The following is a 16,812-nucleotide window of genomic DNA, read 5'->3' as shown; positions in this document are numbered from 1 at the left end:
CCCTCTTCTGCTATTCTCTGCCCTCCACTTTGAAAACTGCTTCCATAGAGTATCAAACAATAGAAAAAACAACAATATGAAGAGGATACATTCCTACTCGCTGCATGCAGGAAGCATTGAGCTGCAGACAGGCACAATGAAAAAGACTGCTAGACATGTAAGCTTTCAGACAAAAATGTTCTCCTTCCGAAATAGAAAACACACACATTCACACACACAACTGACACACTCATGGCTAATGTCTCTTGACACCGGAACCCAACTGAATAATAGTCTGTCCTTTTCATACCATAGAACATAATAGAGGGAAAATACTTGAAGTAAACGAACTTATTGATTTGAGTGTCAGAGAGAGAGAGAGAGAGAGAGAAGGTGGGGGTGGGGGGGGGGGGGGGACATTACTCATAGTAAAGAAGGCAGTATCTAGTTTCTTCACAAGACCCTGACTGTGATACTGACAAGAGAGCTTTTAATATCTATTTTCAGTCCTAAGAATTTAAGATGTTTGACTCCACTGGTTGTTTGATAACCTTGGAACAGTATAGTTTTGAATCTGTAAGATTTCCATGTCAGAAACTGCATGCATTGTGTTAAATTGCAGTTAAATGTCGATTTATTTTCTGTAAGCTAATGTTATCTGCTGCCCTATTTCATTTAGCTTTATTTAAAGCTTTGTTTTTTACTCTTATTTACTGATTCCATTAAAATTATGTAAAAAAGGAGAATTGAGAACATTATAAAAAATTACGGAAATTCTGGATGGAACAACAGGTAAAATAAGAGAGAGGGAACCACTGGCCTATAGCTGACTGATGTGTGGAGCATAGAAGCACTAGTCACACTAGCTTTCCAGCTCTTGCTCTTCTCCTAGCAGAAGTACGCACATTTGTGCATAAACCACACAGAGACAGTGCATTTGGATGTCTGTGTGCTTGTATATGCAAATGTGAGTGTACTTTTACTAGAAAAAGAGAGAGAGCTCAAAAGCAAGTGTGAATAGTGTTTGTGTACTCTGCACATCAGTCTGCTATATTTTACATAAAACTGTGAGACCGAGTAGATGAATGATGGTTGGCAAATAGTCGTGTTTGAAAAATCATAAAATTAGTAGAGATACATGTGTGTTGGAATTCCTGTTGGCTTTGTTATACCCCCACTAATCTTATGTCTTCAGATAAAGTTTGAATTTTTATCATTTTATTTTCAATCAGCTCATTCAGGTATGTCAAAAGGAAAAATTCGTGGAGAAAACTATACAATTTTGAGACAGAAGGCAAAATATCGGTACTGCTGATAGCCACATACTCCGACAGTCCAGAAGGTTTCAGATTGGATTAATAATTTTAAAAAATTACAGAAAACTTAGGATGGTGGTTTTAATGCTTCGGGTATTCTAAAGTCTTCCCCCAAGTGAGTATGATGCACAGGATGATCACACAACCATGTGACATTGCCAGAAAAGTCCTTTTTCAGGACATTGTTCAACTTGTGCGTGACATTGGCTCGAATGTCAGTTTTGTTGTCAAAGTATTGTCCTTCATGTGAATTTCTGCACTTTGTTATTTTGTGTAGATTTGTATTGATAACACCAAGTCTGGGGAACCGTGTTGATTTTTTTTCCGAAAAGAATTGTACACATTTTCATTTCAGCCTAGCTGCAGCAGGTGTTCACAAGTCTTTGTTTTCGTTCAGAAGCTGAGGTGTACAGGGAGAATTTCGCTCACACTTTTCTCATTTTCAAAACATTTTGGAGAATGTCTAGAACACACGATTAAGAGATGTTGCTCCATTGTGATCTGTGACGTGTTGTTTACAGTTATTGGTTCATGCTGCCATTGTAGTTGCTGTCCAGATTTCACTTAAGCACCAAGAAACAATATCAGTCTTTTAACTTTTTGGATGGATGGTTTGTAAAAATACACAACACCATCTTAGCTTTCATAACTAGTATTTCCTCAGTCAGAAAGGAGAGAAGGATAGTTTGGGGACAGTAAAGATGAGTGGAGACCCACCTGTTTTGTTTCCTTCATAACCTTCTCCAGCCTATCCCTCACCTCAGCATAAGGAACTGTTAATTCTGAAAGCTATGATAGTGTTTTTATGCAGGATGTCCCAGGAGAAATGGTGAATATTCAGGGATATGACAGGAGTGATCATTCAAAGTAAAAAAGTTGACGAAACATACCATAAAAGCTAAGAGCACTTGCTGAATAGAAAAGTTTCTTTGTAGTAAAGAGGGACAAGTGCCCATAGCTCTTAAGGTATGCAGTTTAGAGTCCACTGGACACTTGTTTTCTTGCTTTGGTCCATACTACCACGTCTCAAGAAATGGAAAGCAAAGTGTTTAAAGAAGAGGAGATATGTGGTACAGTATTGAAGATGAAGAGGAGCTCATAGCTCTTAAGCAATGCATTTTAGAGCCCACATGTACTACACTGTTTTGCTTCAAATGATTGTTCCTGTTATATCCCTCAGTACTGGCCATTCTTCCCGGGGCACCGTATACATGCCTGTTGTGAGTGCCATCATTCTGACTTTTGTTCATTCATCGTGTTCTATAGATACTCCCAGGAAGGAGGGAAGGAGAAGCCTTTGGTAAGAGGAACAAGTATAGGTGTGCATTTACAAAAGATGAACAAATCTTAATATGATACTGGAAAGTGCTGGATAGAATGCAAATAATGGAAAGTAATCACTTGCATACAGTTGAGGTACTCAGCAGTTTTCGCGCTTACACTATCAGATAAGAAGTAACAGGGCACCCGTATGTAATGCAAAACTGACCACTATATAACGTGAGGTGGACGAGCGAGGTGGCGCAGTGGCTAGCACACTGGACTTGCATTCAGGAGGACGACGGTTCAATCCCGCGTCCGGCCATCCTGATTTAGGTTTTCCGTGATTTTCCTAAATCACTCCAGGCAAATGCCGGGATGGTTCCTTTGAAAGGGCACGGCCGACTACCTTCTCCGTCCTTCCCTAATCCGATGAGACCGATGACCTCGCTGTTTGGTCTCTTCCCCCAAACCAACCAACATGAGGTGGACCTGCTAATATAAGGGGGAGCAGGGAGTATTGTGTTGTCAGTAGAGAAGCTGTTCAGCAGAATGGCTCAGGGTCACGAAACCTGAGTGATTTTTTATGGGGGCTGGTCAGTAACATGTGAGTAACAGGTCTGTCAGGGGCATTTCAACTCTTCTAACATTGCTCAAGTTGGCTGTTCGTGATTTGATGGGGAAGTGGAAATGTGAAGGAACGACTGCATCTAAATCGAGGCAAGAGACGCACCTCACTTACTGACGGACAGGGTCCTCGAACATTGCAGAGGGTTGTTATAAAAAAATTGAACGAAACCAGTGGAAGGAATAACTCGTGTGTTCCGAAGTGCTACCAACAGCCGAGCTCGCACAGTGAATACCCGTAGGCAGCTAAGGAGAATGAGGTGCGACATTCGATTGGCACATTTCTGTTGTAGGGCTAAGTAATGCGTGAGGTGGTGTAAAGAACAACTGGACAGTGAAAGACTGTGAACGAGTGACTCGGAGAGGTGAATCACACTCTACCCTGTAGCATCCAGTGGGAGGGTTTGTGTTTGGCGAATGTCTGCCACCGTATGTAGTGCCATTAGTGAAGTACAGAGAAGGTGGTGTTATTTTCTACGGTTAGTGTGCAGCTCCCTTATTGTGTTTAATAAAATACTAAATACAGGAGGATACGAACACATTTTACAGCATCGTGTACTGCCACCAGTAAAGAAACAGTTTGGAGATTATGACTGGTTGTATCAGCATGGCCACTGCATCCTGTCATAAAGCAGCACATATGAGTCAGTGGTTTGTGGACAGAAACATTCCTGAATTGGACTGGCCTGCCCAGACTCCAGACCTGAACCAGCGGAACTTTTTTGGGACAAGTTAACATTTTTTAAGTTCACTACCATTGAGATAGGATGCCCTGCCATTCGCCATTCCTCTGGGGACATAACAGACACCTCATTGAAAGTATTGCTAGCAGTTTTGAAGCTATCATAAAAGTGGAAGGTGGACACATCCCACTTTAATGTCAACTAATAGATGTGCAGATAATTTTTATTAGATAGTGTATAACCAAGCTTCGGCAGCCAGAGAGCGTGGTTTTTGTGTGTGTGTGTGTGTGTGTGTGTGTGTGTGTGTGTGTGTGTGTGTGTGTGTGTGATGGTAAGTAGCAATCTATCCTTTTCATAATATTGTCATTATTCTATCCTGGATTTTCCATTGTTGGCATACAAACACCATTGATTTGATGACTATATGTAAAAAACCATGTAACAAACTAATAAAAAAAAAACATCACTGAGTTTTCAGAGAATGTTCTCCTCCTCTGCTAACTCTTTTTTGTGTATTTTGTTTCTTATTAGTTAGGTCTAGGGAGGACATTGTCCATTAGCTCAGCAGTGTTTTTCAGTGTTGTTTATATGCCTGGCTACTCTCAAACACCTCAAAAACTCTTTAGAAATTTGATCTGTATACTGTATTAACCCCAAACTACCATTATAATGTTTAGTTGCTGCTTCCTTAGCTATATTAAACTTCTGCTCTTTATCTCCAGTTTCTCTATGCATGACAGCTTTTATTGGATACTGTCCTACAAGTGAATCTCATGAACTGCTCTGCCATCTTTGATTTCCTCATAATTTGGGATTTAAAGTTCAGTGCCCAGACAGAAATTTTCTAAAGCAGTACAATGCAGTTCTCAAATGAACTTAAAAAAAATTGTGTTTGAAGATTTTGGAGCACTGTTACATAAACAAATTTTGAGAATTTTAACAGAGCTGCCAGTTGTGGAATGCATAGCATGTGGGTTTTGTAACTGCTTTGATTTATTTTTTACTTTTATTTGAACTATATATTTCTTTTCAAATGGAAATGTTTATTAATAAATATTGCATAATTTTTTCACAAAAATAACACTCTTATTATTCTTAATTACTAATCACACAAGTATAAATTAAAATTTGTTACACATATGTGAAATGCCTTATTCATAAATGAAAAAATTATCTATCCCAACAACACTGTTAAACGTCCATAGAGCAGTATTTTACTTTCTATTTGACATTTTACATTTTCATTTGATTGGTACTTAAAAATAATCATAACCTTGTTTAATAATAGCAATAACAACATCTTTTTAAGTATTTGTTGATTAACATTCTGTTTGAAAATAGAGTTGTAACAAAAGTAAAAAAAGTTACATCCAGTCAAGCCGTACCTATGCAGTGTTGTCTCAGTTGCGAGACTGGATTCATGATTTCCTGTCAGAAAGGTCACAGTTCATAGTAACTGACAGACAGTCATTGAGTAAAACAGAAGTGATAACTATCATTTCCCAAAGATGTGTTGTATGCTCTTTGCTGCTCAAAATCTGTGTAAGTCATCTCAAAATCTGTGTAAATCATTTAGGACAGCCATCTTAAATTTTTTGTTGATTATGCTGAACCAATTGCAATATGATTGACACGATATTTGTATAGTGTGAAAAGTGGTAATTCATTCTAAATAATGAAAAGTGTGAGGTCATCCCCATCAGTACTAAAAGGAACCCATTGAATTTTGGTTACACGATAAAAACACACAAATCTAAAGGCTGTCAATTCACCTAAGTACTTAGAGATTGCAATAGTGAACTACTTACATGGTGGTGATTACACAGATAATGTTGAGGATAAGGTGAAACAAAAACTGCATTTTATTGGCAGAACACTTAGAAGATGCTGCAAATCCACTAAAGAGACTGCTTACACTATGCTTGTATGTACTCTGCAGGAGTATTTCTGTGCAGTGTGGGATTCTTACCAGATAGAATTGACAGAGGACATCGAAAAAGTTCAAAGAATGATAGCTCATTTCTTACTACCGGGAAATATGGGAAAGTGTGTAATGGATGTGATACTCAAGTTGGGGTGGGAATCATTAGAAGAAAGGCATTTTTGTTGCAGTGAAGTGTTTTCATGAAATTTTAATCACCAACTTCCTCCTCCAGATATTCTGTTTATACCCTTCTACATAGGGAGAAATGATCATTTTAATAAAATTTGAGAAATCAGAGCTTGCATTGAAAGATTTAAGTGTTCATTTTTCCCATGTGCTGTTGGAGAGCAGGATGGTAGACATATATCGTGAAAGTGATTTGATGAACCCTCTGCCGGGCACTTAAATGTGAATTGCAGAGTAATCATGCAGGTGTAGATGTAAATGTACTTCTGAGAATCAAACTGGTGTCTGCATTACTACAAGACCTATGCTCTTGGCTACTAACTGATTTTTTAAAAACATCTAATTGTGTTGTATTTAACAGTGCTCGAAAACCTTCAAAGGAGATTTTTTCAAGTTTGTTTGGGAATTGTGTTTATCTCTCCTGTTAATAGTTCACTGGGCATTGACCTTCACATCCTATAAACATGAAGAAAACATAAGAGCCAGCCTGTAATGCCCATTAGCTTTTTTTGTCATTTTCAAGATAGTCAATTCTGTACAGGTGGACGGGCCCTGCACACGCTGCCAAGTGATATGCATCGACCAGGCGACAGGCGAGAAGACGAGGGAGCCGCTGAGGACTCTGTCCGAGGTGTTCTGTGGCAAGATGAGATTCGGTGTATACCTCAGCCAGCTCCACCACGACAGTGCGAGCACTGTGATCTCTGTCGGTGACAGAGTCATCGTTCCTGTACCGTAGGCTCTTCAGTATTAGTGTGTGACTAGCACAACGGCGAGCAGCTACTGGCGTACTAGTGCTTCACGTACTGATTCCTATTTTGCAATTTGTGTTTTAAGTGCCTTATTCCTCACATATTGTGACATTGCTGTTTTTGTTATTGTGAAACTTGTTCCTATCACCTCCTTATACTAAGGTCACCATCACACTATTCCCGGAATGCTTACTTGGTTTTGAAACAACAACTATCCTCGAAATAATTAAAATATCTACCAGTCACTATTTTATATTTTGTAGGTGCGGTATAGTTACCTCAATTGTAACATTGTGAGGGAAACACGTTTCAACGTTGACATCTAAGAGAGTGTAGAAAACACAAGTACAAAAATAATTACATCACAATGTAGTAATATGAGTAAAAGTAAGATTCACTTTCTGGGCAAGTTATGCCATTGAGACCGCTGTGGCCGGCTGAGCTGTTCTAGGCGCTTCAGTCTGGAACCGCGTGACCGCTACGGTCGCAGGTTTTAATCCTGCCTCGGGCATGGGTGTGTGTGATGTCCTTAGGTTAGTTAGGTTTAAGTAGTTCTGAGTTCTAGGGGGCTGATGACCTCAGATGTTAAGTCCCATAGTGCTCAGAGCCATTTGAACCATTTGAGACGGCTGTGTAATAGGACAGTAAGAATAGATTTTCAGTGACATTTATTTTTGTATGGAATCTCTTGTGTGTCTGTTTTGTTTCTCCTGTATTACTTCCCATGGTGCAGGATATTATTATTTTGTGAGATCTGAAACTATTATTTTTGGATCCATTGTCTGTTACGTACATGATTTATATAGAAAGTGTTTGGTTATGTGACTTCTTATGCTTTTAATTCTTTAATTATTTATGGGTGTTTGGAGCTACTTACAATTTTTTATTTATGCACTGATTTTTACTTTATACCATGGAACAAAATGCCCGCTCCATAACAGAGTGGACGTTTCATTCTAGAAACAAATCACAGGCTTTGGCTAAGTAATTTCTTCATGATATCCTTTCTTCTGTGGAGTGGTAATGTATAAAGTATGCAGTAGAGCGTATGTAAAATTTGAAAATTAAAAATTAAGTATTGGAAATGTGAGGGTGGGCCAGGGCTTGGATATCTTCATACAAGCATTTTCTGTGCGGGATAAAGGTCTGGATTTGAGCCCTTATTGAGCACACAGTTTTAATGTGCCATGACATTTCATATGAAGAATAAGTGAATTCATTTATAACAGGTTGCATCAAGAGTATTTAACCTTTTAGCTGCTGCGGACATGTATAAGTGTCTTGCTTCGCTGTTCCCCAGGTGCTGTTGACACGTTTACATGCACTGCCTGGGGTTTCCTACACTGCTACTGCATGTAAGTGTGTAAGCACATGCCAAACTCTCACTGTTGCTTATGAGCTACTTCCACAATTACCTTTGTGAATAAAAAAGTTTCAAGTATTTATCATGTAATATATGTGCATCTTTGCATGCTACCATTTGCAAAAACCTTGTTTCAATACCTTGAACTGTTTATGAAATATGATGATTGTGACAACCACACAATTTCCAAATTTCAGTGATGGAAATGGGTGCAATGTGTGTGACTCTGTTGGATGTAAGAGTCAATAACTCGAGAACAAAAGGAGATCATTCAGCTCTCAATTTCAAATAAAAGTTTTATACCTCATCTACTTTTCATACACTGCAATGTATGACCTAAAATCAACCATACACAAAGTTTACGCAGTTTGCTTTTACCTTTGCAAACTCTTTAAAATAGCGTGCAATGTTTTACTTAATTTGATGCAGCACAGTAACCATGACAATAATAAAAAGTAATTCAGTTCTTTATCAAGCAAAGATATTAGACTGTAAGATGTGCAAAAATGAAATTTTTTCAGTGAATAATTTTCTTAAAATCAGGTTTCAGCTTTTGGTGATCAGTGCAGCCACAACAAAGCTACGCTTAGCACGGACTGTAGAGAGTATGTCTGTAGCAGGGTAAGAATTAAAATTTGAGGCAATTTTGGCTAGTGACAGTTTTGGACTCTGCCCCATGATGACACACATGTATTCTGCTGTACATTGTAGTAGAAAAATATATGACTTTTGCAAAACCTGCTTGTAGCCATTTCAAATAGTTTGAAAATAAGTATTGTATTTGTAATGTTCATTAAAACTATCTGTGACAAAAACTTGATGCTTTTACTGAACTGTCAATAGATATGTATAATGGGCATATAAAATTTTCTAAGATGCATTTATTTTGCAAATGGAGTTATTTGATGATGGTTTTTCCTGTAAAAATAAATATAATTCCATATTGTTTTTGATATTACTATGATGTTTAAAATAAAAATAATGCATGTACATGACTTGATTTAAATGATAATCTACAGAAAAAAATCTATTTGATTTATGAAGAAGAAAATGCAGAAAAGCAGGTTGTGACTGATTTTGTGGAGGGTCTGCAAGTGATGAATAGATGTGAAGGTTGTCTAGTTTTCGTTAACCATTGCTCATTTTCAGAGGAAAAAAAAAAACGCCTTTAGGGGACATTCATTGTGTTCTGGTGCCACTGAATGATTGAGTTTCTCATAGCGTGAAGTAATGATTGGTGGTGGTGTAGTAAAAACTATGTTCAGAAAACTAGCACAGCCTGTGTTCCCAGCTCCTTATACAGTTGTGCCCCGTTGTTGCTCTCCTCTTATATTTCTCCACCTTCCCCTCCGACATCACCATCTGCAACCACGTGACAAACTTTCTGTTGCATAAGACATTAATGATAATAAAACTGGAAGACACTGTGCAACAAGCACAAAACATTTTCACTTGCAAAAAGTAGGCAACATTCACTTCATCGACTGCAAATCCTCAGTGAGCCAAATGGGTACTTTCTTTTTAAAGTTCTAAGTTTTCTATTTTGTCATACATAAAATTTACTTGTGGACAGAAGTGATTTTTATATTATTGTTTGTTAACCTGTGGTAAATTGTTAATAATCTACCTTATGACAGGACATCTTGCATTGCAGATTAGTTTTTGTTTACTAAGTAATATTTTAAATGCACATTTTAAATAGGTTAGTACATCACATAGTGCATATGAGCAACAGTAGCTGCACAGTGAAGAAGAAACTGAGTGCAATATTAGAAGTCTAAGAACTAAAGTAGAAAAATTTTGCACAAAAACTGCCATGATTTGTTAAACTGGGAACTGTTACAAAAAGAATTATAGTCAAAATATGAAGTTTTTACACTTGAATAACATTCTCAATGAAAGTAAAGCACAAGAAATAAATATATATTAACCAATTGTTACACTGATTTGAGTTATGCTGTAGTATGTTTTTGTTCATTAGCACTCTGCACAATAAATACAATGTTCAGGATAGGTGTGATCTGTTGTTTATGTTCACTGTCTCAGTTTCATGTCCAGACACTTGGTTCCTGCTTGTATTATTTTAATGTTGTTTTAACTTTTTATTTCTTTCGTTAGAATGAATTTATGACCATATCAGAATTTGATGTTATTTAATAATAGGAATATTTTTTTATTTTGAATTAATTGTTATTTTAATGAAATTATCATTAGTGTCTATCTGTATTAAATTATTTTTGTTGTTAATACAGACATCATTTGTTGTGTCAATAGTTACAGTTATTGGTTCAAATGGCTCTAAGCACTAAGGGACTTAACATCTGAGGTCATCAGTCTCCTACAGTTATTAGTGTATTATAAGTGGGAGTCAGGTTATGTGTGTGCATGGCGGTGGAGGGGTATTTTTCAAATAGCCAAACTTTTACTTTCACCGGGCTATATTCGTATTAGCTCCATCTGCTGCAATAGCTGAGTGGCCTGGGTTGGATTCCCGACTGGTTGGAGATTTTCTCTGCTCGGGGACTGAGTGTTGTGTTGTCTGCATCATTCTATCATCCTCGTTATCACGCAAGTCGCCGAAATGGCATGAACTAAAAAGTCCTGCATCAGGTGATAGATCTACCCGATGGGAGGCCCTAGTCACATGACATTTCATTTTGATTCTAAAGAAACTCTTCTTTCATGTCGCAGCCAAAGTCAAGAGATATATTAGAGGTGTTGATTTCGATCATTCAATGTGTGGTGACAAAATTTTACATGAGATTTTAACGAAATGCACATTGAATTCCTCTGACAGATCAAAACTATATCTAGAGACTCAGAATCAAGCTCAGGCCTGCATTGCACAAACCTCTTACTGACTCGGCTATCCAGGAATGCTTTATGGGTCACGTGAAATACGTATTGTGATAAGAAAAAGACTGGTGGTAATCATTGACAAAGCTTCACTAGGCAAAACATTTAGGTATTGCTGTACTGTAACATTGCAAAAGAGTAAGAATATTAAGCTTTATTCCATAGTTTTATTTCTTAGGTACAAAACAGATGTTTATGTGATGGTGAATAACTAGAGAGGACAATGTGTAGGTCAAGCAGCCTCATTTATTTTGTTGGAAGTTAACTAAAGACAAACATCAAAATTTGTACAATCGGCTATGAAAGAAAATTTTAAATGAACTGAATTTAATGATTTTTTTTTTACCTTTGATCAAAACATGGCCACATGAACTGTGTGTGGTGATAGTGTGAGGAGGTCTGTGGCAGTCACAGGACATGATTTAGGCAGTCTACTGCGTGCTTTTCTCTGCACTTCACACTGAAATCTCCCATTTTAAAGTTGTCTCTGCATCTCGTGATGATGTCACACAATCCGTGTGTGTTGGAGGAAGCTTCTTTCCCAGTGTCAGCTGCTGATAAATACTCCATGCTCTTGCTCGCAACTTGCTGCAGCATTTATGCAAATGTCTTTAACGCATTAGGAAATCGAATATTTGATGCGAGGCACCCTGCTGTATTGGCTGACATTCAAGCTATGGAGGGGCCAGTGGTTGCAGGCAGCTAATAAGTGCAATTTCTCCAGTGGTGCATTGTGTAGGTAGCCTTTATCTATCATAAACTGTTGTAGAGGAATTGTAAAAGCATTCAAGCCCAAAGGCTGGTTTGAACACCACTGTGTTTTACTGGGCATTGTCCTAATGGAGATGGTATGGCAATGCTCTCGTCTCACCTTTGAACTGATTGCTCCAGCTAGTTGTAGGTGGACCTACACTTTAACATAGACACTGAACCGCAATGAAACTTGCATTTTTCAAATCGACATTTCCAGAGATGACAGAGAAAATGCTAGAACCAACTGAAAATTGTACCCCAAACCTTTGGATTTGTATTACGATTAAATAACTTATGGAAATGCAGCCGGATGACATCATCGGTAACCGACGATGTTTCGAAAGGAGCACACCCTGCCATTTTCAGTGCAAAACTGCAACAAGTAAAAACTGTGCCAGGGAATTTAAAACCTCACACACTATAAACACTAGTGCCATCACAAACCAAGATGGTCATCGTCGGAAGTTATTGATAACGAAATTAATAGTTAACAAATGTTTTTTGGCAAGGGAGAGAGCTAGATTCCTTGCAGAATTTAAACAAAACTCACCATTTCTATTTATAAGGTTACTTGCTCACTTAATTTCAACATCTTCATTAATAACGCTATCCCAATAGCTGGAAGTGCATGCCAGAATTTCAGTGTTGTTTTCCACAGGGTGACCACTGCAAAGACAATTTTCTGCAATGGCAGATTTGCATGGCTGTTGTAAGGGTGTATGCCACTTGGGCTAAGTACAACAGTCCTGATGGTCTGACCAATACATGACATGTCACAACTACAAGGAATACAGTAGACACCAGCCTTACATAAATCGAGATCATGCTTTACAGAACCTTAAAGGACCCTGATGTTCAATGGTGACCGAAATACACACTTCACATCGCATTTCCCCAAAGTATGACCAATCCTGTTCGAAATTCCCCCTGTGTAAGGCAAAGAGGCCGTAGACTTTGGTGCCACCTCGATATCATCATTTGTCGAGTGCACAGTTGGTCGATAGTGCACTGCATGTCTGATCTGTTTTCTGTTATAACCATTCTGATGGGAAGGTGACTGAGATGGACTAACTCAGCTGACAAATTGTCAGGGTCCGAGGTGGCAAACAAGCAGGTGAGGGCAGCAATTAGCATACTGGACTTAGATTCAGGACGACAAGGGTTCAAACCTGTGTCTGGCCATCCCGATTTACGTTTTTCATGATTTCCCTAAATCGCTTAATACAAATGCCGGGATTGTTCCTTCGAAGGGGCAAGGCCGCTTACCTTCTCCATCCTTCCCTAATCTGAGCTGGTGCTCAGTCTATAGTGACCTCATTGTCGATAGTGCGTCAAACCACTAATCCCTTCCTCCTCTTCCTGCTCCGAGACGACACGGGCGCTGTGAACCGAGGTCACTTGCAGCAGTTTTGCCCTGAAAGTGGCAGGGTGTGCCCCTGTCAAGATATTGGCAGCACTGGCTGCACTCTCGTAAGTTATTTGAACATTGTATATGCTGAGAGAAATTAAAGTCTCACATTGTAGTATGATGCTTACCCACTAACTCACCAAGTTACACAAGAGGAATTGTATAAAAATAAAAATTAAATTGGGAGCTTTGTTATGTTTTATGATATGTATATGGGCACTTGAATACTTCACGGTGTGCAGCTCCTTGTACAGGCAATAAAAATAATGTTTTTAAAAAGCTGCATCATTAATGTTCAGGACCATAGGATTGTTCTGAAGCAGCAAAAAGAGACAATGTTTAGGGGACATGGGATAGGGGGAAGCAACACCCACAGAACCCAAGTGAAGAGAAGCTCATGAGATATAAAGGGGACAGGAGGCAGAAATATAGGACTCGGGCATATGAAATTAGAGAAGAGAATAATTTAGACAGTAGGAAATTAACTGGCATAAAGGACTAGGAAATAAGGTACTGGAAGAGGAGAGATTGAAAGGAAACCATATGATCAAGGTAGGAGAGGGTTTGTGTTTCTTGGGGAAGGGAAGGGTGGAGTGGATTAAAAATTGGAGGAATATTGTGGTGGTGGTGGTGGTGGTGGTGGTGGTGGTGGTTACTGAATTATGTAAACATCAAGTTTATCATCATTGAAGGGAGAGGTTGATTGGTGCTTAAAAGAGTCAGGGAGCAGTTTGAGAGCTGGCAATATATTCCATAGAAACACAGTCTTGTATTCCATAGTTTTTAAGAACTGCTAGGAGCTTTGATTATTACTGCCTTGTCATTGTTGTTAAACTTGAGTCTTCTTTTACTTACTTATGTTTACATCAATGTTGCAGCTTAGTCACACAACCATTTCACTGTACAGTAGTGAATTCCTTTTCTTGAAGCTATTCACAGTAATTCATTAGAAAGTGGACATGTTATGTCCTAACTTGCATATCAGTTCCAAAAGAATGCAGTATTTATTTCATTGTCTGTAAATTTAATTCTTGTTTTGGTAGTAATGGGATAAAACAGAAAACAAAAATGGAAGATTAAAATCACTGAAAATGTGGGAAGGGTAGAGCGCACCCTTTCCTTCACGGATTGATGTATCAGTGACAAGTAATGCTTGCTAAACGAAGTACACAATACCTTGTTATATTACAAGCGGCATGAAGTAACAAAACAAAAGAGATGCATGGAATTTTCCACTTAGTGCACAGAAACATAATTTTTTCTACAAATTTCAGTAATGGTCATTAGTTCCTAGGTTATAGTGAAGCTTTGAATGAGACATCCAGTCATTTCATTTGTGCAGCTACTAACCCTGTTCTATATTTGTTGACTGTTGGTTTGGTTATAAGTTGTCTGTCATAGAATCATGTTATAATATCCTTTTGTTTGTTAATTGATTTATTATATGTTATATATCAAAATAGTACAAAGTACGTATGTTGTTTTTTGCACCTGTTATACTTTTTGCACTTGTTATAATTTCAGAAAGTTTTTTCTTGTTAAATTTACACAAAAAAGTCTGTGATACGGTATCTACAAAATAAAAGCAATGTTAAAAGGAAAAGATTTTTTCTTGTGATTTTTTATTCAGAACTACATTGCTGTGTACCAAAAATATGCATACCTTTGTTCACTATTAATATAAGTAGTTGTGTCAGCGTGTAAAATTTATGTTAAGTGATCATTATATTAGCTCACTTTGTTAAGCTGTGAATGAAAATATGTGGATACATGACTGCAGTAATAGTACCAACAAAAGTGACACAAAAACAAAGGAACACTGATGAAAGAGGACTAAGAACCTGATACTAAAGAGGGAAAGAAAGTGCTCTTCATTAACCACAAGCTGACTTGTAACATCACCTTGCTATATAAAACAATAGAATAATCCTTGCATGTGTAGAGCAGTGTGTGTGTGTGTGTGTGTGTGTGTGTGTGTGTGTGTGTGTCGGTTGCTGACAAAGGCCTTAATGACCGAAAGCTATAACTGTGTTAATCTTTTTGTTGTGCCTATCGCGACTCAGCATCTCCGCTATATGGTGAGTAGCAACTTTCCTCTCTAAAATTTGCAGAATATAATATATTTATATTTACAATTATAGAACACCTTCTCAGAAATGTGCTGACCACTTACATGAGTTCTTAAGTTATGTATTTTTTAGCATGCATACAGTGGTTTGTAGTGAATTATATTAATTCTCCTCTCTCATATATATTAGAGAGGAAAGTTGCTACTCACCATATATATGGTGAGAATGAATATAATTCACTAAAAACCACTGTATGCACACTAAATAATACATAACTTAAGAACTCATATAAGTGGTCAGCACTTTTATGAGTAAGTAGTCTATAATTGTAAATCTGACTTGGTTAGGATCCATCCATCAAACATGCAGATAATGAAATAACTAACTAAGTGATAACCTCGCTATCTTAATAAGTAGTAATAATTGTTATCTTGATTACATTTTCATTTATTTGATCAGATGGCTGGGTTTGGCTCTACAACCACACTCAGATTTTAAAGAGGCAGCAGTTTTGTAAGTTAATGACCACACTACCTGTGTGTCCCTACTCTTTCAAGATCTGATGATGAGCAATAAAGACAATATGCTTCATCTGTTGAAATAAATCGAAATGTGACCAAGACTGCCAATTCTACAGTTCACTCTTCGGAGCTATACAGTTCTATGGTCATTTATTGTACACTGCCTGACAAAACAATTGAAGCACCCGGAAGACTCGTTAACTTCGTACACTAACATGCCTCCAGCAGTTATGTGAATGATTAGAGTTGCAATGACCTGTGACAAGTAGAAACACCACTAGAGTATATTGACATTATGCCTGTTTACTGCTGTTACCAGGTTTGGTAGATATATGAGGGGCGTGAACAGCAACAGACGATGAACGATCACCGAAGAATGCAGGGATGCCAGGTACCTGTGTGAGACAGCATGATCAGCAACTGACAAGCGTTTGAAAAAGGCCTCATTGAGGGTCACCATTTGGACTACTGCCTGAATTGTGCAACATCCACATTTGCAGCGCAATCTGATGGCCCGATGTCGGACTGCATGGGACTGTAAATTTGGCTCAGTTTTGTAATCACTCAAATAACATTACATACCCCCTGAAACTGATAAGTTTGATTTTATTTCCTCCTCCTCTTCTGGGTTTTCTCTGGCAGGCAGTGTAACTTAGCATTCGTATCTTGTTGTTCCAGCGCTTTGCGTGTCACATGTGTCTTCATTCATACGATCCGGAAATGTACAAATAAACATGTGCTTGTTCACTTTTCTTTGCTACTTACAAAATATAGCATGCATAGCGTGTATTTTGAGAGGCGTATGAGAGTTGTGACTTTAGATTCTCTGATATACAGTCTTTGGTGATGGATGCAATATCCATAACTTACAAACAGTTTTCAAAATGCAAAAGAGCAGAGGAAATTCTTATGAAAATGGGTTCCGAATGAGATTTTCACTCTGCAGTAGAGTGTGCACTGATATGAAACTTTCCTGGCAGAGTAAAACTGTGTGGCGGACTGAGACTCGAACTCGGGACCTTTGCCTTTCGCGGGCAAGTGCTCTACCAACAGAGCTACCTAAGCACGACTCACGCCCCGTCCTCACAGCTTTACTTCTGCCAGTATCTAGTCTC

General features: G+C 38.1%; 1 protein-coding gene across 1 annotated transcript in view; it reads left to right on the top strand.

Annotated features, from left to right (window-relative positions):
* LOC126109833 (molybdenum cofactor sulfurase 2) overlaps positions 1 to 14,699 on the top strand; it is a 143,791-nt gene extending 129,092 nt beyond the window's left edge. Inside the window, exon 13 of the mRNA XM_049914893.1 lies at positions 6,517 to 14,699. Within this exon, the coding sequence (XP_049770850.1) occupies positions 6,517 to 6,714 (198 nt within the window). The 3' untranslated portion in view covers positions 6,715 to 14,699. The remainder of the gene's footprint in view (positions 1 to 6,516) is intronic.
* Positions 14,700 to 16,812: the final 2,113 nt, after the last annotated feature.

Source organism: Schistocerca cancellata, chromosome 12 (assembly GCF_023864275.1).
Source record: "Schistocerca cancellata isolate TAMUIC-IGC-003103 chromosome 12, iqSchCanc2.1, whole genome shotgun sequence".
NCBI classification, from domain to species: domain Eukaryota; kingdom Metazoa; phylum Arthropoda; class Insecta; order Orthoptera; family Acrididae; genus Schistocerca; species Schistocerca cancellata.
This window is presented reverse-complemented; position numbering and strand designations above follow the sequence as displayed.